Source organism: Mustela erminea, chromosome 8 (assembly GCF_009829155.1).
Source record: "Mustela erminea isolate mMusErm1 chromosome 8, mMusErm1.Pri, whole genome shotgun sequence".
NCBI lineage: Eukaryota > Metazoa > Chordata > Mammalia > Carnivora > Mustelidae > Mustela > Mustela erminea.
This window is the reverse complement of record NC_045621.1, coordinates 24,332,592-24,356,787: the sequence shown is the minus strand read 5'-3', so window position 1 is coordinate 24,356,787 and position 24,196 is coordinate 24,332,592. Positions and strand designations below refer to the sequence as shown.

At 35.2% G+C, this 24,196-nt stretch overlaps 1 protein-coding gene across 1 annotated transcript in view; it reads right to left on the bottom strand.

Annotated features, from left to right (window-relative positions):
* The window catches only part of SPAG16 (sperm associated antigen 16), a 1,029,828-nt gene that overhangs the window by 301,236 nt on the left and 704,396 nt on the right, over positions 1–24,196 (bottom strand). The window contains exon 14 of the mRNA XM_032354709.1: positions 9,955–10,020. Within this exon, the coding sequence (XP_032210600.1) occupies positions 9,955–10,020 (66 nt within the window). The remainder of the gene's footprint in view (positions 1–9,954; positions 10,021–24,196) is intronic.

Genomic DNA, 24,196 nt, shown 5'->3' with positions numbered 1-24,196 from the left:
TCTCCAAAGAAGACATACAAATGGCTAACAGGCATATGAAAAAAATGTTTATCATCATTAGCCATCAGGGAGATTCAAATCAAAACCACATTGAGATACAAGCTTACACCAGTCAGAATGGCCAAAATTAACAAGACAGTAAACAACAAGTGTTGGAAAGTATGTGGAGAAAGGAGAACCCTCTTCCACTGTTGGTGGGAATGCAAGTTGGTGCAGCCACTTTGGAAGACAGTGTGGAGATTCCTTAAGAAATTAAAAATAGAGCAACCCTATGACCCTGCAATTGCACTACTGAGCATTTACCCCAAAGATACTGATGTAGTGAAAAGAAGGGCCATCTGTACCCCAATGTTCATAGCAGCAATGGCCACAGTCACCAAACTGTGGAAAGAACCAAAACGCCCTTCAGCAGATGAATAGGTAAAGAAGATATGGTCCTTATATACTACGGAGTATTATGCCTCCATCAGAAAGGATGAATACCCATATTTTGTATCAACATGGATGGGACTGGAAGAGATTATGCTGAGTGAAATAAGTCAAGCAGAGAAAATCAAGTATAATATGGTTTCACTTACTTGTGGAGCATAAGGAATAACATGAAGGATATTGGGAAATGGAGAGGAGAAGTGGGTTGGGGGAAATCAGAGGAGACAAACCATGAGAGACTGTGGACTTTGAGAAACAAACTGAGGGTTTTGGAGGGGAAGGGGGCAGAGGGTTGGGTGAGCCTGGTGGTGGGTAGTAAGGAGGGAACGTATTGCATGGAGCACTGGGTGTGATGCATAAACAATTAATTTTGAAACACTGAAAGAAATAAAATAAAATTAAATGGAAAAAAAAGAATTTAAAGTAATGATCATAAAGATACTCACTGGGCTAGAGGAAAGAATGGAAGAACTCAGTGAGACCTTCAATAAAGAGTTAGAAAATATTAAAAAGAATCAGTTAGAGTCAAAGAATATAATAACTAAAATAAAAAAAACACAGTAGAGGGAATCAACAGTAGATTAGAGGATACAGAAGAACTATCTGGAAGGCAAGCGATCTGGAAGCGATCTGGAAGGCAAGGTAATGAAAAGCACAGAAGCTGAGAACAGCAAAAAAAGAAAATAATTTTTTTAAAAATGAGGGTAAATTAAGAGTTCTCTTACACAACATTAAGTGAACAAGCATACACATTATAGGGGTCCCAGAAGAAGATAGAAAGAAAAGTATGGAAAATTTATTTGAAGAAATAATAAATGAAAATTTCCTTAATCTAAGGAGGGAAATAGGCATCCAAGTCTGAGAAGTATGGAGAGTTCCAAACCAGATGATGTCAAAACCATAGCACATAATGATTTAAACATCAAAGGTTAAAGATAAAGAATCCTAAAAGCATCAAGAGAGAAACAAAAAATTATCTTCAAGGGAAAATCTTATAAGGCTATCAGTTGATTTTTTAGCAGAAACCTTGCAAGCTAGAGAGAAGTGCCATGATATATTCAAAGTATTGAAGGGACAAACAAGAATACTTAACCCAGTAATGTTATCATTCAGATTTGAAAGAAAGATATAGAATTTCTGAGACAAACAAAAGATAAAGTAGTTTATCACCACTAAACCAGCCTTATAAGAAATGTTAAAGGGACTTCTTTAAGTGGAAAATAAATGACCATACTTAGAGACATAAGAAAAATATGAATAAAAAGATGTAAAATATGACCACATATACATAAAATGGGGAAGGGAGTTTTTTTAAAGATGTATTTGAGCTTACATGATTTCCAAATTAATATGAACTGCTATTTACTTAGAATGTTACATATGAACCTCAAGGTAACCACAAACCCCCAAAAATAAAGAGAAAGAAAGCCAAATAAAACACTATACATACTCATTGCTTAAAAAGAAAAAGAACACAACAAGAAGAAAGAAACAAAAACTACAAAAACAATCAGGAAACAAATTTTAAATGGCAATAAGTACATACCCATCAATTACCTTAAATATAAATGTCCTAGGGACACCTGGGTGGCTCACTTGTTAAAGTAGCTGTTTTTGGCCCAGGTCACAATCTCATGTTCCTGGGATCAAGTCCCACTTCTGGCCCCTTGCTCAGCAGGGAGTGCATCTCCCTCTGCCTGGTCTGCCTGCTGCTTCACCTGCTTGTGCTCTGTCTCTGACAAATAAATAAGTAAAATATTTTTAAAAGTAATTATAAATGGCCTAAGTGCTCCAATCAAATTAGAGTGGTAGAATGGATATAAAAACAAGGCTCATCTATAAGTTGTTTACTGGAGAGTCACCTCAGACCTGAAGATGCATCCAGATTGAAAGTGAAGGGGTGGAAAAACATTCACCAAGCAAATGGAAGTACGAAGGAACAAAAAAAGCTGGGGTAGCAATACTTATATCAGACAAAATAGACTTAAAAAAAAAAAAAGACTGTAAGAAGAGACAAAAAAGGGCATTTCATAAAGATAAAAGGATCAATCCAACAAAAGTATATAACAATTGCAAATATTTATGTGCCCAACATTGGAGCACCTAAATACATAAAACAAATATTAACAGACATAAAGAGAGAACAAGATGGTAATACAATAATAGTAGGCAACGTGAACATGCCACCTAAATCAATGGATAGATCACCCAGGCAGAAAATCAATAAGAAAACTGGCCTCTGAATGGACATAACAAATACATATAAAACATTCTGTCCAAAAATAACAGAATATACATTCATTTCAAGTGCACATGAAACATTCTCCAGAATAGATCACATATTGGGCTGTAAAACAAGCCTCAATACATTTAAGAAAACTGAAATACCATGCAACTTTCCCAACCACAATGGTATAAAACTAGAAACACATCAAAACAAAACATATTGAAAAAACACAAACATGTAGAGACTAAGCAACATGATACTAACAACCAATGAGTACATAAAGCAATAAAGGAGGAATCAAAAAATACATGGAGACATATGAAAATGAAAACAAAGCAGTCTAAAATCTCTAGGAGACAGTGAAAGCAGTTCTAAGAGGGAAGTATATGGCAATACAAGCCTACTTCAAGAAACCAGAAAAACTCTAATAAACAATCCAATGTTATGCATGAAGAAAGTAGAAAAAGAAGAACAAAGCCCAAGGTGAATGGAAATAATAAAGATCAAAATAGAAATAAGTATTGTCTAGCTAGCTAGCTAGATAATAGATAGATAGATAGATAGATAGATAGATAGATAGATAAATATCAGTGGCACCAAAAGCGGTTCTTTGAAAAGATTAAAAAAAAAAAAAAAGAAAACTGGCAAAAACTTAGCCAGACTCAAGAAGAAAAGAGAAAGCACTCAAAAGCAAAATCAAAACAAGGAGAAATAACAGCTGATATCACATAATATAAGGGATTATGAGAATACAATGGAAAATTATTTGCCAACAAACTTGACAACCTAGAAAAAATGGACAAATTCTTAGAAACATATAATCTTCTAAAATGGAACCAGGAAGAAATAGAAAATCTGAATAGACTAATTGCAAGTAACAAAATTGAATTGGTAATCAAACAATTAAAGTCCAGGACCAGATGAATTTATAAGTGTGAACTACCAGACATTAGAAGAGTTAATATCTATTATTCCCAAGCTATTAAAAAACAAATAGAACATGAAGGATAGCTTTCAAATTTGTTCTATGAGGTATTACCCTGACTCCAAAATTAGACAAAGACATCTCAAAGAAAGAAAAGTACAGGCCAATAAACCCGATGAACATACACACAAAAATCCTCAACAAAAAATTCGCAAAATGATTAGGTGGGATATATTCCTGGGATGAAAGGATGGTTGAAAATTGGCAAATCAGGAATGCCTGGATGGCTCAGACAGTTAAGTATCTGCCCTAGGCTCAGGTCATGATCCCTGGGTCCTGGAATTGAGCCCTTCGTTGGGCTCTCTGTTCATTGGAGAGTCTGCTTCTCCCTGTCCCTCTGCCTGCCATTCTCTTTTTGCTTGTGCTCTCTCTTTCTCTGTCAAATAAATAAATAAATAGTCTTTTAAAAATGCATTGGCAAATCAATCAATGTCATATACAACATGAAAAAAATGAAGAATAAAAACCATATGATCATCTCAATAGATGCAGAAAAAGCATTTGACAAGGTTCAACATTCACTCATCATTAAAAGCTCTCAGCAAAATGAGATTTGAGGGAATACACCTCAATATAATGAAGACCATATATATAAGAAACCCCACAGCTAACATGATCCTTAATGGTGAATAACTGAGAGCTTGCCCTTTAAGCTCAAGAACAAGACAAAGATGTCCACTGTCATCACTTTTATTCAACATAGTATTAGAAGTCCTAACCACAGCAAACAGACAAGAAAAAAGAAGTAAGAGGAAACTGCATTGGTAAAGAAGCTAAACTGTCGCTATTTAAAGATAGCATGATACTTTTCATAGAAAATCCTAAAGATGATACCAAAAACTACTAGAAATAATAAATGAATTCAGTAAAGTGTCAGGATACAAAATTAATACACAGAAATCCATAGTGTTTTTATACATTAACAGGAAAGTCACAGAAAGAGAAATTAAAAACAAAGCAAAATAAAACACCATTTATAATTGCACCAAAAAGAATAAAATACCTAGGCATACACTTATTAAAGAGATAAAAGACCTGTACTCTTAAAACTATAAAACACTGTGAAAGAAATTGAAGACACAAACAAATGGAAAGATATTTCATGCTCATGGATTAGAAGAATATTAATAATATGCCCATAATACCCAAGGCAATCTACAGATTCAAGGCAATCCCTATCAAGGTACCAACAGTATTTTTCACAGAACTAGAATAAATAATACTAAAAGTTTTATTGACCAAAGACTGAATAGCCACAGAAATTCTGAGAAAGAAGAAAAAAACTGAAGATATCACATCCCAGATTTCAAGATATACTACAAACCTATAGTAATCCAAACAGTATGGTACTGACACTTGGCTGAATAGAATAGAGACCCTAGAAATAAACTGATATTTATATGGTCAATTAATCTAAGACAAGGGAGATAAGAATACACAGTGGGGAAAAGACAGTCTTTTCAATAAATGGTTCTGGGAAAACTGGACAGCTACATGTGAAAGAAGGAAACTGGACTACTTTCTAATACCATACACAAAAATAAATTCAAAATGGATTAAAGACCTAAACAAGAGACCTGAAACAATAAAAATGTTAGAAGAGAGCATAGCAGGAATTTCTCTGACATCAGCTATAAACATGTTTCACTGCACACTTGTGCAATGCTTACAAATTCTATATGACCCAATAATTCCACAACTGTGTATTTATCTACCCAAGCAAAATCAAAATACTAAATCAAAAAGACATACACACCTCTATGTTTATTGTGGCATTATTTAAAATAGACATGGAAACAACCTAAGTGTCCATCAGTAGACAAACAGCAAGGGAAACAAAAGCAAAAATAAACTATGAGGACCATATGAAAATAAAAAGCTATTGCACAGCAAAGGAAACCATCACCAAAACAAAAACGATAACCTACTGAATCTGAGAAAATATTTGCAAATGATATATCTAATAAGGGGTTATCCAAAACATATAAAGAATGCTTGCAATTCAACACACACACACACACACACACACACACACACCCCAAACAATCTGTTTTAAAAATGGGCAGAACACTTGAATAGCTATTTCTCCAAGGAAGACATACAGACAGCCAACAGATACATGAAAAGATGCTCAACATCACTAATCATCATGGAAATGCAAATCAAAACCATAGTGAGATAACACCTTATACCTATTAGAATGCCTAAAATAAAAAAAGACAAGTGATAGTAAGTGTTGGCATGGATGTGGAGAAAAAGAACTCTTGTGCAATGTTTAGAAATTCTATATGATCCAATAATTCCAACACTGTGCCTTTATTTACCCAAGCAAAATCAAAACACTAACTCAAAAAGATATATACACTTCTATGTTTATTGTGGCATTATTTAAAATAACCAAGACATGGAAGCAACCTAAGTGTTCATCCATAGACAAATGGATGAAAAGGATGAGATTATGTCATTTGAGACAACATGGATGGACCTGGAGGAGATTTTGCTAAGTGAAATAAGTTAGGGGAAAGCCAAATGCCATATGATTCCACTTATAAATGGAACTTAAAAAAAAGAGTAAACAAACAAAAAGCAGAATTATAAAGACAGACAATAAACTAATGGTTGCCATGGGGAGGTGGGTGGAGGGTTGGGCAAAATGAGTGAAGGAGAGGGGGAGATACAGGCCTCCAGTTATGGAATAAGTAAGTCATAGAAATAAAAACCAGAGCATCGGGAATCCAGTCAATGATATTTTAATAGCAATGTTATAGGACAGATGGTAGCTATATTTGTGATGAACATAGCATAATGTATAAACTTCTCAAATCACTAAATTGTTCACCTGAAATTAATGTAACATTTTGTGCCAACTATATTCGAATAAAACAAAAAACAGAGAACAACCAGTCTGATGGTACAGTATTTTAAAATCTCCAGGATTTTTATATCTTTTCTATAAAGAATGTAAATTTTCCAGGTATGCTATGTAGAGGAAATAAGGTCAAATTGAACTGAAGTCCTTTGCAAGGAATTGATAAAATGATAACTGAAGAACCTAAGCTGGGGTAAAATGCTAAGCGAAGGCAGAGGGGGTGATAAGATGGTGAGTAAGATTTTAATTGATTAAATCTCTCAGTGAGGGAGAAAAATTGTACTGGATTTACTTAAGACCTGGAAAGACAAACAGATATGTTCAGAAAAGCATACTTGGAATTGAGATTTTGAACATGATGTGTTTACAGTTAATGACAAGGTGTTCAGAGTCCGACTTTAGGAATATGTAGCTGAGGAGAAAAGGGGTGTTGGAGAAAATGGAGTGAAGGTAGTGGTCAGAGTGGTGCCTTGGCCACATATGTAGGGAAAGACAGTAATTTAGGAACTCTAGTCTTCAAAGAATGAGGGAAAGTGGCTGGGAGGTTCTCGGCAGTAAGATCTGTTCCCAGCAGTGAATCTGTTTTAGGATTTCAGTGGAATGCTGGTGTATTTTGAGTTTAATATATCTCATCTGATCCATGATCCCTCACTTAATTCTGAAAGTCAATTTTTCCTTAATGACCTTTAAACTGAAACTGACTTAGACCATACTTCCTGGGGCAGTCCTTATCAAAGAACCTGGAATCATAACCTCTGATATGTTAAGAGTAGAAGGTTCAGGGTAAGATACTTAACCTTTTCCATACCTTTATGTTTCATTAGTACTTGGCTTTTTGACCTTTTCATTTTGATTTTATGGCCATTTTGCCATACAGAATGTGTTATATTTGTTCCTGTTATTGATAGACATCCTAAGTCAACAGGTTTTCCCTTATTACATAGGCTTTAATTCCCAGACAGTTATGTTTGTTTCTTAATCTGATCTCATTACCCTTCCCATCTCTCAAATCCCTCTCGGGGGATGCAACAAGACCTACTAGAAGGCCTCATGGAATTTCCACTCAGATCAGACTACTTCCTGGAAAACTGAAGGTGGAAGACACTCTGATAGGGATACCCTGCTCATTTTCTTGCTATGTGTTTTTACATAGTTGTTTTGTTTTGTTTTGTTTCGTTTTTAACTTACATTGAATTTTCTGTGCCTAGCAATTACTGTCAATTTTCTTTCTTTTTTTTGCATTATAAAATGGACTTAGTAATAACACTTTCATAATTCCTTAAAATGTTTCATTAACAGATTACTTTAAAAAGTTTTAAATAACTATCTATTTCCAATAGGAAGATTGGTTAAGAATAAAGACATCAGACCCTAATAATATAACATAGAATACAATTCAATTTACATAGCTTTTAAGGACCATATGTAACTATTATATGCTGTATATTTGTTTCTGTGATTCTTGGTTGCTAGATAGATAACACTGAATTTTACGTTTGTGATTTCTGCTTACAAATCTAAAATTGTAGAATTTTCCTAAAATTGTTTATATAAATAGCTAAATGCATTTTTACCTAGTGGTGCAACTTGAAGTCATATTCCTAAAGGCATCAAATATTAGCAAGTCTAGTTCTAAATAATTCAAGTTTCTGCCTGCTATATATGCACTTTATAATGCACTTATTAGAACAGCTTTGTTTGATAGTTTGTTTGAATGTAAACTCTGTCCCAATGCCATGTCCTTGAGTAAAAGTCTTTGTGCTCTTTCAGTCACTGCTACCTCCTAATCTCTTGACGTTCCTTGGAAAGTATGTGAAATGAAACAGTTTTCAAAACAACTGACATATATAACCAAAAATTTCACCCATGAGTATCAGTCATCATCATAAAATATCATTTCCTTAATAGTTATCAAACATTTACAGCAAAGAAGAGTTAATGGAAGCATTTAATGAAGCTTGGGGATATTGATTTGGAATAGTGTGGATAAGTCCTTTAGTATGGACAAAATGTATAAACAAAAACAGGTTAGTCACATTGATACTGGACACAAGGACCTCATATTCATCATCTTGCCTTTTAATTATGTGTACTTAATGTATGTTTCCTTTGATTGCTAAATGAACAGATTTAATTTGGTTAATTTTATATTTATTAATTTTATTATTGGGATGTTAAATGATATGTCTTTTTTAGCTATGCTATGGCTTACCAAAATAAAATGCTTGACTCATAAAATAATTTATTTCATTTTAGCTTCCATTTAATTTTCTTACGGTATGTGAAGCTATAAGCCATTTAATAGATTTTTAGCATAAATATCCTATATCATATGGGTTCACAGTGCTTAAATGGCTCTATGTTCTGCTAAAAATAGAATTTCACTTGGTACCTACTACTAATCCATAATATATTGGCTCAATAGAGTTAATTAAATGGAAATTCCTTAATAAGATGAATTTGTTAAAATATAATTGTAGTTGAGCCCATCACTAATGTTCAAGGTGTCATTCACAATGCACCAGCACAATTTTAGTTGGAGCAAATAACATTCCTTTAGAAGAAATAAATTTTAGTGAACATTTTTCTTCTGTCTAAAAGAATAATAACAGCATGATAGTATCAGAATTTTGACGATGCTGTCATTTTGAAGTTAGAGGTAGGTAATCTATCAGATTAATTTTTTTTAGCTAATTGGGAAAGAAGAGGGTATGGAATTAAGAGTCACAATCTCCTGGGCATTTAGAGACAAATTAAAATGTTAGCTGTAATTAAATCATAGAGTTTGAAAGGACTTGAGAGGTCATCTATCAGTCAAATAGCTTTCATCTGAGAAAGAACAAACTTAAATCATCCTTCCATGAGTACTATCTGTACCCTTTTAAAGACAACCTCAATTAGCTTAGTAGCAACTCAAAGCAGTGTTTAATAATCTTCATAGCTGGTAAAATCATCCTGATAACTGAATACCTCAAGCTGTGGACAAACACTTCTGCTATGTCATCAAGCTTATTTGAAGAAAGATAGATTTGAAACCTTTCAGTGAGAAATTGAAAAGCTGTCAAATCAAGGTTGCTCTGTTTTAACCTGAAGAAAGTATTTTTCTTTGATGCCTTTTTTATTCTTGGGTTTCCTTTCAAGAATTTTCATTATTTTTATGATTCTACATTAATATTTATAAGTTTATATCCCACTTACTTTCTCGAAGCCCACATTAGACAAGAAGCTTTTAAAAATGTGGTTGTTCCTACCACTGTATATTGTGTGTGTTTTTTAAATTTCTAAAATCCAAAGTATCTATGTATTTTTTCATTGTCATAATTAATTCCTAAATTTGTTCTCTTTACCCAGTTAACTTACCATTTTACCCTGGGACTCTGTTTTAATAAAATTAATTTGTGTATATGAAATATTAAAAGAATTTATTTGGAGAACTGAACTCACCCTAGGAGTGAAGGTGGCATCGTTGATAGAATGCATGTGACCATAAAGTGACTGCTCACAGTTACCCTAAGAAGACACAGCAGAAATAAAATCAAGTCATTTTCACTCAGTATGTGAAATAAATCAAAAGGCAATTAATTTTATTTGTTTTAAAGTATTATGCTAATTTTCCTTATACTGGGGCAGTATATTCCTCTCAACTTTTCTTCTTCAGGGATTTCTCCCCAACCCTGGCAGATATCTTAGCCTCCATGCAGGCTAGGCTGGAAGTATGACAGAGTTAATACCCATTCCCCCATATACCTTGACAAATGGGGGATGGAAATTAATGATTAATACCTGAAACTTTGATCCCTTAGAGCTGAGTTGTCCAATCAGGTAGTCACTACCCAGCCGTAGATATGACTACCTACATTTAAATTAATTAAGATTTAAAAAACTCAATACCTCAGTCATACTAGCCATCTTCCAAGTGGCTATTACAGCAGATGATGTAATATAGAACATTTCCATCATCAGAAAATCCTACTGGACAGTGCTTTTTAAAGGAATGCTTCTAAGGCAGTGTGTTCTACAATTATTCATCAGAGGGTCCTCTGAAGTATTTAGTCTCAGTTGGCCACAGGGTAACTGGATCAAGAATGTATCCTTTATTGGGTTTGCTCTCTTCTTTAGCTCACTCTTTGCTTTTTTACTTCTACTTCCTGGAATAGCAACCAAATAAACTGCTTATTACCACTCCTGTCCCCCCAAAAAAGTATTGCTTTAGTCAAGTAATAAAGTTAATACATTCTCATGATTAAAAAAATGCTAGCTTTTGCTATCAGATACCTTTCAGAATCAGTCAAGGCTGTGCTGGTGAGTGTGTCTTCAGTGCTTGTCTGGGCACTGAAATTCTAGTATCCTCACTCTTATTCTATTGAGCTGGTGGTGAAGTTTCGCTAAATGACTCCATCTTGCAATTAGTATAGTTTTCAAGCCATGGGGCCAAGTAGTGAAGCCCTTAAGAGGGTACTTGTTTTCAGCACATCATTTCCATCACTGCTGGGGTTGTAGGTGGTTTTTTGTTAGTTTGTTTTAGATTATGAGATCATGTTTTAATTCCTGAGTTTTCAGTCTGGCATTATCAATATATGTATAAAAATGTTATAAAACATGTACAGTAGTATTTTTAACACAAACTAAGCATTTCTTTTATGAAAACTACTTCACATCTACCCATTCAGGTCATTTTTTCCAAATAATAACTAAAAATTAACTATAAAAATTTCAAAACATAAGTTTAAATTATTTCAAGCAAATTTGACCCATAACACATTACACAAGGAATTTTTTAAAAGATTTTATTTATTTATTTGACAGAGAGATCACAAGTAGGCAGAGAGACAGACAGAGAAGAGGAGAAGCAAGCTCCCCACTGAGCAGAGAGCCCAATGCGGGACTTGATCCCAGGGCCCTGGGATCATGACCTGAGCTGAAAGCAGAGGCTTAACCCACTAAGCCACCCAGGCGCCCTACACAAGGAATTTAAATGTGGGGAGTTTTCATTTTAACACCAATTTTCAAAGGGCTTTCTTAATTACCTTAGGGAAATAAAACAAATATTATAGAAGAACCAAAGTAGAGAGTTATATCTGGAATATTGTTTGTAGATTCTTGTTATGGGCTAAAATTCAGATTTAAAATTCAACAATGTCTTCATTCAACAAATATTTTTGAGCAATTAATCTATGTCAGGCACAATTCTAGGTGCTTAGGATCTGTCAGTGAATAAAACAAAGAACCGTGTCTTCATCAACGTTACTTTATAAGGGGAGAAGGTGGGAATAGATATTGTAAAAATATCTATTAAATATCTATTAAATAAAAATATCTATTAAAATAAAAATATTTTTAAAAGATATAAAGTGTGTTAGAAGGTCACAAGTTCTTGTGAAAAGAAGAAAAGTCAAACAGGGTAAGGAATATCATGAGTTTTGAGATTAAGGGGCTAAGGGCAAACCACATTATCAAGTAGAATGATACGGTTTGACTACATTCAAAAAGTAAGGTTTGAACAAGGATGGAAACAAGCCAAGGAGTTATCTGGAGGAAAAGCATTTCGGGAAGAAAGAATAGGTAGAGCTAGTGTTTCAAAGCTGGGAGTTTATCTTGTGTGTTTCTGCAATAGTAAGGAAGTCAGTGTGGATGGAGAGATGTAAATCAGGAGAGTACTGTTACTAAAAGGCTTCATCTACTCTGATTCACTACCTGGTATTTACTTAGTCCTAAACCTTTAAGGATAGAGGAAAGAGTACAGCAAAGATTACAAAATGAGATATGAAAGAGTATCATCATCATGTCTCATCACAGTTATAGGACATTCATGGGATAGTTTGAACTAAGCAAAGCTGGAAAGGCTTAATAACTAAGCTCTATTTAGTCCTCACTATTGCCATTATGTTCAGCAAGTTAAATTTCAGATATTTATTCACATAATTAATACATGCTCTTTATCCCTTTTCACTGAATGCAAAATTTCCCCACAGGAATTTAAATTTCACAAAAATATGTTGAAATACCATGGCACTCTTTCAGGATCCTTCTCCCCTGCTCATGTTATTCTGGTTCACTATCTTGATGCTGCTATAACTTTAATCCAATTATGCTGAGAACTTCAAATCCTCTACATTTCCACAGTAGAAATAAATTACTTACAAAGCCAAAAAGGCACCATATAAATGCCATAATTAGCTTTCATATATTATCCTAGTAATTTTTATGGTTAATTTTCCTTGAGAATTAATATCATATATAGTTATATAATATTATACCTGCATAGTGGGGGCTAATATTTAAAAGATAAATATTTAAATTAGCAAAATGTTTTTTGCATTATAAAAGTTTTACACTTGGTGCTCTTCTAAAGTGAGAAATCTCTAAACTCTTTGATTAATTGTTAAGGAAAATGGAGTTTTCTGATTCAAATCCTGAATGCCAAGTTTTAATTCAAAGTGGAATCTCTAAGGCACTCTTGTAAAGCCCTGGAAATATGGGGTTATAATGGAAATGCTGACGGACCACATTTGTGCTGCTATAACAAAACCTGACTTGAAGATAAATGTTTCATGAATTAAGAAAAGTTAAAAAAAAAAAAAAAAGCTTTTCTATCCAGCTTTGTTCCCAAGATAAAAGTGTGTCTACACTTTTTGTGGTATAGGGAATATGTGGGTTACTAATATTCTAGTCTGCAAACAGCCTTAATCAAAAGCAATACCCAAACCGGGATGTTAAAATTTGGAATATCTTCTTTGATGAATTCTTGTCAGAATTGTTTTCTTTCAAAGAAGTGGAAAAAAGAGATATAAAAAAGGGAAGAGTCTTATAAGAAAAAAAAACCCATGTGACCCAACATGTCATTGCTCCAATATTCATTTCTCTCAGAAAAGCTATGGGCAGTGATTTTAGCTATCACTGGCCCTGGGGACAGACATGTCTGGGACTTAATTCTTGGATCTGCTATCTGATAGCTGTAAGACCTTAAACAAATTGCTTCCCTTCACTGTGCTTCTGTTGCCTCATTTAATTCTCAAAACAAACCTAGAGGTTAAATATCATTACCTCATTGGACATTATGTTCGTGGACTGCCTAGCACAAAGTGAGAGTTTAACAAATATCAGCTCTTAACCTGCAACATAAACCATGGAAATGCTGATGACTTCCAGCCGGAGGGAAGCACCAGCAGGATATGAAAGAGCAGAAAGATATAGAGGGCAGAAAAATGGCCACTTTAGCTCCCTTCCTGTTCAACTGTGATTTTGTCAGTGGTCCTGTTTTCTACCTAATTCCATTGCTCATGTTATGTGGGCCCTCTCCCATGGCTATAGCCCTTGGGAACTGTCTTTGTTCCCTTAACCCCATTCACACTTCTGTAAACATTCAACTTGAGTTTACTTCATGTGTCATCTGTTTCCTGCTGGTGATACTGAATGTGAGATATAATATGCAAAATCATTTTTTTAAAAATTTCTATTCAGTGTACCAGAATTTATTGTTTATGCACCACACCCAGTGTTCCATGCAATCCGTGCCCTCCATAATACCCACCACCAGGTTCACCCAACTTCCCACCCCCGCCCCTTCAAAACCCTCAGATTGTTTTTCAGAGTCCATAGTCTCTCATGGTTCATTTCCCCCCCAATTTCCCTCAACTCCCTTCTCCTCTCCATCTCCCCATGTCCTCCGTGTTATTTCTTGTGCTCCACAAATAAGTGAAACCATATGATAATTGACTCTCTCTGCTTGACTTATTTCACTCAGCATCATGTCTTCCAGTCCCATCCATGTTGATACAAAAGTTGGGTATTCATCCTTTCTGATGCAGACATTTTGACTTGCTGCTTCTCAACTGCCTGTCTTCATTCTTGCTGAGTCTTTTCCTCTAAATAAATGGCACTAACACTTGCTCAAAGAAACAAAAAAGCAAAAACCTTAGCCAATCACAAACATGAGAATTAGAATACTTCTCCTTCTACCCCAACCCCCATATATCCCTCATCCAGCGCATCAGCCTTTTCTTCAACATAAAGCCCTACTCTGCCCACCTCTGTCCCTTTTTACCATTACTACTCTGTGCAGGATTTCAGCTATCATAGTGAGCCCAAAGACAGCAGGAGCATCCTTACTGGTCTCCTTACTCCTACTCTCCACCAACTCCTCATCTCCTGCTCACAGTGGAGTGATCAATAAAACCTGCATCAGATCACTCCATGCTCCTGGTAAGAGTCACCTGAACAATTACCATCATACTCAGAATAAATTCCAAACTCTTTACCTTGTTTCAAAGGCTCCATATTATTTGGCTCCTGTCTGCCTAACTCACCTCATCCTTTACCATTCTTGCTTCTTATACACTGTGTTTCATGAATATTTTCATGTTTCTGTATGGTCAGGGCTTTCTGAGCAAAAAGCACCACACCTGGTTTAAAGGATGATTGAATAGCAATCCAAACCTAAAGACAAATCTGTGAAGAGATTTAGGTGCATCTCCCTCTGAGGTATTCCTTTATATTTCAGGCCTTGCAAGCTTAGAGGCTTTTCTCTTCCCAGAGAGGATCTGTTTACATTTCCAACAAAGGTTCTCTCCTTCCTCTCTCCCTGTCACCTTGTCTCCTTGGAGGGGGCACAAAGGCTCTGACTTTCATAATTTGGGGGTTCCTTTCTATGATAAATGACTCCATTGTACTTGTGGGGTACACCTGGCTCTTGCAGCATCTCTCCATGGGGAATGCAGAAATGGAAAATCAACATAAGCTGCTCAGTGAGTAAATAAACAGTCTGATCACTGATCCAGAAATCTCCTGTTTCCTGTCAGGATAAATAAATAACTAAAGATAGACACAAAAACAACATAGTCCCATTAGCCTTCTTCTAACAGGCCTAGGATGTTCCTGCCTTGGAGCCACCTGTTTTCTCTACCTTGGATGTTCTCATGTAGCTAAATGCACGTCCTTGTCCTTCTTCCCATTCTTCTTTCAACTCATAAACATTTTCATTGATGTCTGATATCTAATATTCCTGCCTCCTCTCCTGAGTCCTCTCCTACAGTGGCAGAAACTTTTGAAATCCCTTTCCTTTTTCTCTTGGGCACTCAGCCAGACTTGAGGTCAGGTGTTAACCATGTGACTGAGTTCTGTCCAGTGTGATGTGTGCAACCATGAAAAAAAGTTGCATTTAGGCCTGACCCTTAAAATACCCCACACAATCCTTTAAGGTCTTTATTTTTGTCTGCTTGCAGACTGTACACAGAAATGTTCTGGAAGATGCAAAAACACAAATGAAACTAGTCTGAGTTTCTGAACTACCATAAAGAGAAAAGCCACCAATCAGGACTTTCTAACTGGACATCCCATCAGTGAGAACTAAGCTTCCAATGTGTTAAGCTCCTGAACTCTGGGGCTTACCTGGACTTCCTGTAAGTGTTGGTACCCAGCAAATATACCACCCTGTTTTATTTTTTTCGTATCATTCATCATGAACTAAAATCATTTAAGAATTTACTTCCTTACTTATTATTAGTTTTTTCCTACTGGAATATAGTTCCACAAGAGAAACTTGTTTGAAACTTACTTATCCTGTCACCAGTCTTATTATCCCCAAGGCCCAAGACAGCTGTGGTAGGATTTAATAAACAGTTGTTGAGTAAAAAAGTAAACAGTTACAGAGTGATCACAACTGAAAATTGGAAAAACAAAAACAAAAACTACCCTCACCAGATATCTCATTTTGATAAACAGCTGGCTCTTCTTCACAATATTTACTTTCGTTTTGATTAGTCATGTCATGTAACGTGCACAGTCTTATGCCTCTCAACTCCTTTTTCACAACATGGTTCTAAACCAGTCGCATATTTACCCATTGACTCTGTCATTGTCTCTAAACAAGTACATGGATATAGTTGTTGACTCCAGGGGGAAGGAGACAGCTTTACATTTACTGGGTGTTTATTACATGACTAAAGCCTTGTGCTAAGTGCATTATTATTACATTTAATCCTCACAATTCATTTTATTACATTTAATCCTCACAATACAATGACATGGGTACCCATTCTAGGTATGAGAAAACAGAAGCACTAATCCATCATGGAAAGAGTGCCAAAGGCAAGACAGTAACTCCTCTTTGTTGTAATTACAAAGTCATCTATCCCTCAATGTGCAAGAATTTGAAGGGAGAAAGGTAGAGGCAGATTTCAATGCCATTTGCCAAATTCTCCCAAAGTTTTTCCTTTCTTTAGATGTGCACATTTTGCTCCCCTCAACCCTGCCGTCCCCCATGGTTGTGTGGTGACACGTAATGATATCTGGCCCAAGAGTAGTGAGTGAAAATGACATGTAATACTCCTCTCCTGTTCTCTCCAACTCCACCTGTCTAGCACCAGAACATTTAGATCACTCTCGATCCTAGGGGAGTCAGTGAGCAGAACCTCCCCTTCCAACCCATGGAGGACACAGACCCAGAGTGACATATAAATAGTGCTGTGTTTTGGAGATTGTATGTTACTGTACACAACCTAGCCTTACTTGACTGACATAAACCCTATGCAGGAAGATTAATCTTACTAAAAACTTTTTACTATTAATAGTGACATGTGAAAAGCTGAAAAAATATTAAAATAATACTTGTTAGAAGCCTAATACTCAAGACAAAAGAAGAGCTTAAAAACTCTTAAAAATTAGTTCTACTGTAAAATCATAAAATAATCATAAAACATAAAATCACAAATAGTCATAAACCAAGTAGCCAAAAATACCATCACTAAAATCATTAAAGAACTAATATTCACTAACTTATTTTCTCCTTATAAGAACTTAATTATTTGACCAATGGATTCAATATTCTTTTGGGGGAAAAAAAATCCAACAATAAAAAATATAAAGTAAGCCTCCCCAACTCATAGTTTTTGCTCTTGTTTTTAATAAAGCTATTTTTTAAAATGTCTTTTTAATGTGTTAAAATGTCTTTAGTGGCATACAACATATAACTTAGGCACAGGAAAATGCACAAATCCTGGGGGCTTAACTCAATGAATTTTTATCATACATAGATAGAATTTTTATCTGTGTATGTATCTGTGTCTGCCATTTAGATTAAGATATAGATCATTCCTATCACTTCAGAAAGTTCCCTCATGCCCTTCTAACTAAAAATATCCCAACATTTTTTTTATTAACATTATTTTATTGGAGAAAAGAGATATAGGAATATGGTTGAAAACTTATAGTATAGGAGACTATCTAATGAAAAGTTAGTCTCCTATTTCAGACCATCCCAAATGCAACCACTGTAATAGTTTAGTCTTTTGTGTATCTCCTGGGATAGTTTGTGCACATACATTCACTTTTCTTTACTGTGTCATGTTATCTACTCAATTCTTGGGTAAAAGAAATCACACTATTGAGCATTTTATAAGAGAGGATGCATATTGTAGTGATAAAAAATGTGATACTAGAATAAAATTGCGGGGTTTAAAATTCAGCTCATTGGAAAGTGATTGTCATATTTCTCATTTATATAAATACAACACTTAGTATTTTATATACAGTAACTCTTTTCATCTGTACCCTGTGAAACTGGCAATATTTAAATTCCCATTTATAGTTGGAGAAATTTGTGTAAAGAAGTAGCATGATGCCTACACAAATAAGAGATATTACTAATTGTAAGTTAATTTGTAGTCTTTTCTATTTCTTGTTCTATTTATATTTTGTTGGCCACTGAGAATTAAAAAGAAAATCACCACTTGCCTAGGAAAAGATTCATTGTCATGGTAACAAACTCTAGAACTAGTTGTAAACTTGTCCAATCAATTAGTAACAGTTCTATAGCCCTGCTTACAAGTAAACAACCAGAACTGGTTTTGAAACTATCTAATTAATCAATGACAACTAACTTCTGTGAACACTTCTTGAAAAGCCAAATAGCATCAGATTCATGATTTGAAATTCAGCCAACTGGCCAAAGATTCACTATAGTGCACATGTACCTAAAGCTCATATTAACCTTCTTCCACCTCAATAACAGACAAAAATTAAGTCTTAATAATCAACACAAACAACTCTTCTAAGACTGACCTAATCCACTCCTACCTCTATAATTAACTTTCCAAAATAAACTCTCCACAAAAACTGGATATAAAATCAGCAATTGGGTCTGCTCAATTAGTATAACTCTTCTTCACAGAAGTATATGATAAATATTTTTTTTTGGTTTCAGATATTGACTGGTGATCTCATCTGTTGACACTATAGAGAGGACTAAGGGTGTTTTAGTTGGCTAGGGCCACCATAACAAAGTACCAGAGACTGGTGCCTTAAACAACAAAAAAGTATATAAAAAAATGATATCTCACTGTTTTGGAGGCTAGAATACAAGATCAAGGTATTGGCAGGGTTAGTTTCTTTCTAAGGCCCTGCCTCAACTTGTAGAAGGCCTTTTCTCCCTGTATCTTCACATGGTCTTACCTCTGCATGTGTCTGTGATCTAATCTGCTCTTCTTATAAGACCATGAGTCAGATTGGAATAGGGCCCATCCCAATGACCTCATTTAACCTTAGTCACCTCTTTAAAGACCCAATTTCCCAATACAGTCACATTTCAAAGTACTAGAGTTAGGACTTCAACATATAAATTTGAAAGGACACAATTCAGTCCAAACCAAAAGGCCAAAGATATCTTGATTCCAATATTCATAGAATATCCTAGGAGTACAATAGATATTGGGGCATTAGCTGGTTGCTGTGATATTATTTTATAGTATTTATTGTTTTACATATAGAATTTATATATATTATATCAATGTACTTTGGGCTAATATACAATTTCAAAATGAAAAGTTGAATTGTATGCCATATTTGAGCACACATCTAAACAAATGAATATTATGCATATATATAATGTAATGGTTAAGAGCACAGGGATTGGAGTGACACTGCTTGGATGTGAATTTGGGCTTTGCCACTTAATATGTCCTTGGAATGAAAAACTGCAAGTCTCAGTTTTTCATCTGTAAAATAGAAATAATATGAGTATCTACATGAGAGTGTCATTGGGAGGATTGAAGTTAATTCGTGTAAAATGCTTATATTGCTGCCTGGGACATGGCCAACTCTCAGTAAATGATAATTATTACATAATAACAATATGCAGATTACAAGTTCTGTTATAGCAGAGATGACATCTATTATATTCATCATTTCATAATGTTAACTGCAGAGATGAGTTGGCTTGTAAAAGCTATGCAATAAATATTTTTGAAATAGTATACACATATAGACACACATGGGCCATTTTCTGGCAAGTTACTAAGCAAGTTTGATAAGTTTGCCCTTCACCAACTTTTCTTTCCTTCACCACTTGATCTCCACCTTTTCAGGATGAAAGGGTTAACCTTTCACAATTTTTTATTTTATGAAAGAATCCTCATGGAGAAGAACTCTAGGAAGTGGAGCCCTCCCTAATCATTGAATTTCACCCCCATTTGACAGTTGCATAGAAAAAGGTTTTATGTACATTGTTTCCTGACCATAGCACCATCTCCACTCAGGAACCTCATCAGCGCTGCTAGACCCTCATGTCACAATACAGAAGCACTGTCTCCTCATAGCTGTATTCTTGTATATATTTCTAGAAAATAATTACTTAAAGTAAAATACCTAAAATATTTAAGAAAATTGACCTAAATAAAACTTACGGAAGTTAAAGAGAATTATATTGTATAATTGTATTCTCTGCATTTTTATTTCAAATTTTATGAGCAAAGAAAATTGCTATCAAAGACAAAGCAAACTCTGTCCAAAGATGAGCAGAATTAAAGTTTATACCATCTGTGAGAAAAATATCCTACTCATTACCAGCTAGATGTATATGTTTCTATTATAGCTACTACCTTAATTATCAAGTTTAAAAATTAATGTCCAAGAATTTTATAAAAGTCCTTTTCTTAATTGAACAGGGTCAAATATTTAATATAACAATTTATATAACGTTCAGATTTGCTACAAATTTTTTAATAACTTTGTGAAAGCAAAGAAATTTAACCTTATAGGTTTACAAATTGTTAAAGAAAAGCATACTCTATTATTATTACTGAAACAATCTCACTGGCATAAAAACTGGAAACAGAATAATCATTAACAAGGATCCTGGTTTTTGTTATTTCATATAAATAACTAACCATGTCTGTGAAAGATTGATTGCAGCTTTTAAAATGTTTGCTGAATCCATGTGTAATTAAGATGAGTTAAATATGCAAATCAAGTCTAATTAGCTTCATTTATTAATGTTAGTTTGCCTTGCATCTACATAATTTCTGCTGTGGATTTTTTTTAGTACATAGTATTTTTGATTTCTTTGTTCTAGATTGAATTGCTAAAGAAACCAGCTTTTTTTTTTATCTAGAAGGAGAAAAAGCTTTCACATGGAGTTCTGTCTAAGCGCCATTTAGAAGTGAGGGTTTAAAAAATGTTCCCAGTAGCATGAAAACTGACTAAATTTTTATTATATATATTTCCAACCACCCTCCTTTAGACTGTATTTAATTATTCCATTTCATCAAAGCAGCAAACCCTCTGGGGATTTCTTTTGATGAAAATGAGCTTTTGTCACAATATGTCTATCACAGTGATTAAGTAGAACAGAGACTGGGTAGAACAGGCAGCATCAAATGAACCAAAGTTGTCTGTAGAAATACCTTTTCCTTGACAAACTATCTAAATTTTCCTGCATTAATAAAACAAAACTCTGCATGTAAAACCACCAGCCTTGTGTAGTTTGTGTGGAAAACATTTAAGTTGGGCATTTACAGGAAACCTAGTTACTGTAAACAAGACAGTGTTGAGACTCACTGTGTCAGGCAACAGTGAAAGGAACAACAAAGTGGAACAAGTATTAAAGACAATGATGAATATGGGATGATGTCCTGAAGACAGAAGACATGACAAGAAAGAGGAAAGGGCAAATGTACGGAGATTACTGAGCGGAGGCAGTGGAACCACAGCCTGAAAATAGAAATAGGAAGTAATAGGAAGAGTCAATCTAGCAAGGCCTTGGAAGTAAGGGGTTATGGAGAAAGGAAGAAAAATAGTGGAGAATGATGTAAAAGATCTTAGACTGAAAACACAAAGGGGAGTAGACTTTGCAATGAAAACACAAGGAGGAGATTGTTAACATTGTTAAGAGTGGACTCAGGAATAGACCGGGATGAACTGGATATATCCAAGGGGCAAGAGACAAAATGGAAGGTAAAGTGGAAAGTTTTAGCAGGTCCAGCTGCCAGACACTGCAAAGGGTGTCAGAGCCCAGAGTAAGGGGCAAGAGAAGCCAGGAGGAAAGCCAAAAATCAGAGCCAGAAATAAGGAATAAGGAATCTAGCCAGGATGTTGAAAATAAGGGTGCAGGATAATTAAAAGAGGACCCTGACCTGGAGAAATCCGATGCAGAGCCAGAGGGAAATGATCAGAAGAGGACTTCTATAGTGGTGCAACTTTCTTGAGTTCTAATGACTTCAGGCTGAGATGATGACACTTGCCCTACCTTCTTCTAGCATCCTTCCCTTAGTGCTGCCCTCCTAAGGATGAAAAAATAAAATGAGTTGGAGAGAAAAGCACAATACAAAAATATTGAGATCTGCAGCAAATTTAAGAGGTAGACTGAAAATCTTGTAGGTCCCGGTGTAGAAGGCTACAGAAGGCTGTATTAGTTTCCTAGAGCTGCTATAACAAAGTACCACATGGGGTGGCATAAAATTAAAGAAATTTATTCTCTCACAGTTCTAGAGGCTAGAGGTCTGAGATAAGTATCAGCAGCACTGGCTCCTTTTGAGGACTCTGATGAAGAATACATTCTATCTATGCCTCCCTCTCAGTTTATGGTGATGGCTGGAAATCCTTGAGAGTTCTTGGCTTGCAGAAGCAGTGTTCCAAACTCTGACTCCATGTTCACATGGCATTGCCATCCATGCTTCCATCTTATTACAAGGACACCCCCTCCCTACTACAGTATGATCTTATCTTAAACACTTACATATGCAAAGACTCTACTTACAATCCAGTACCATTCAAAAAGTATTGCAGGTGAGGACTCAAACATATCTTTTTGGGGGGACACATTTTAACCAACAACAGGTGATTTTCTGTTACATAAAAGTTAATTGAAAGATTTAATGCAGTATGCAGATTAGAGTCTTGGTGTGATCCTACTTCTGGGAGGATCCAACTTCTGAAGAGGTCTCAGCTGAATTGTTTTTCCGTGAGGGGATAGAGAAAAGAGACAGTGATTACCTTAACTATATACATGCTCTTTAACCATTTAATTTTTTATGTAAATAAATGTTTCCATTCATTTTATATTACTTGATATTTTACATTACATTTGAAAGCATCTAAGAAAACTTTCCTCATATAGTAGTTCTCAAAGTGTGGTCCTGGACCCAACATCACCTGGGAATGGTTGGAAATGTACTTCAGACCCACAGTAACAGAACTCCATGGGTGTGCCTAGTCACCTCTTTTTGTTTGTTTGTTTGTTTGTTTGTTTGTTTTTCCCCAAGACTTTCTGGTGAGTTTGGTTTGAGTGCCAAGTGATTCTGCTTAGAGAAATTTGCCTATGATTAGGGAAGCAGCTGTTAGGTGAGGGTTGGAGTACTTTGACCTAAGTAATTTGTGTCTTGAAGAATTTTATTAACAAAAAGGGCCATTATAACACTGTTACCTTAAGTCATTCATTAAAAAAAAAAAAAAAGATTAGAATATCTTTCCTGTGGTTAGCATTCTTTAAAAAGGCTTGTTTGCTCTGTAGGACTTATTTGAGACATTTCTGGGACCAAGATCTCCTACTGGAGTCTTGGTGGTGGTTTTAAGACTTCAGGTCTTCCTGTCATTCTGCTGCCAATATTCCTCGGTCTCCTTCACTTTTGTTTACCATATGCCAGGTGCCCCATGAGTCTCATATATTAAGTGATGTAATTTATTTATTACAAAAATATTATCATAAATACTATTACCCCGTTTTTAAGAATGAAGAGACAGAGACACCAAGAGGTTAAGTAAATTGCCCACATTTACGCAGCAAGGAGTGACAAACATAGATTCAAATCCAATTTGAACGATTGCAAAGCCCATATTCCTCCAACTACATACACTATTTTGTGTAATTTAGAGACCTAAATAGCCACTTAAACTAGTCAGAATTAATTTGCTTTTCTAAATTCTCTTTTCTCATCTAAACCACATGTAAAATGTGTTGGTTTAGGGTTTGGGTTAAAAAAAAAAAAAAAGGCAGTATCATCACTCTGATCTCCAGCTCCTAGATTTTCTGAGTCTGAAGTCTGACTGCTAAAAGAACGTAATTAATAAAAATAAGTAACAGAGAGAGGAGGAGCAAGATGGTGGAAGAGTAGGAGACCTAATATCATCAGGTCCCAGGAGTTCAGCTAGATAGTTATCAAACAATTCTGAACTCTTACATTATCAAAACAGGAGATCAAAGAGAAGGGCAGCAATTCTAGGAACAGAAAAGTGACCACTGTCTGGAATGTAGGATGTGCAAAAACGTGAATCCCAGGAGACACACGGGAAGATAGACTGTGGGGGGAGGGGACTGCTCCCAGCAAGTGGTAGAGCAGCAGAGCACAAAATCAGAACTTTTAGAATTCTGCCTCACTGAGGGACATTGCTCCAGAGGCTAAGCAGTGGGTGGAGCCCT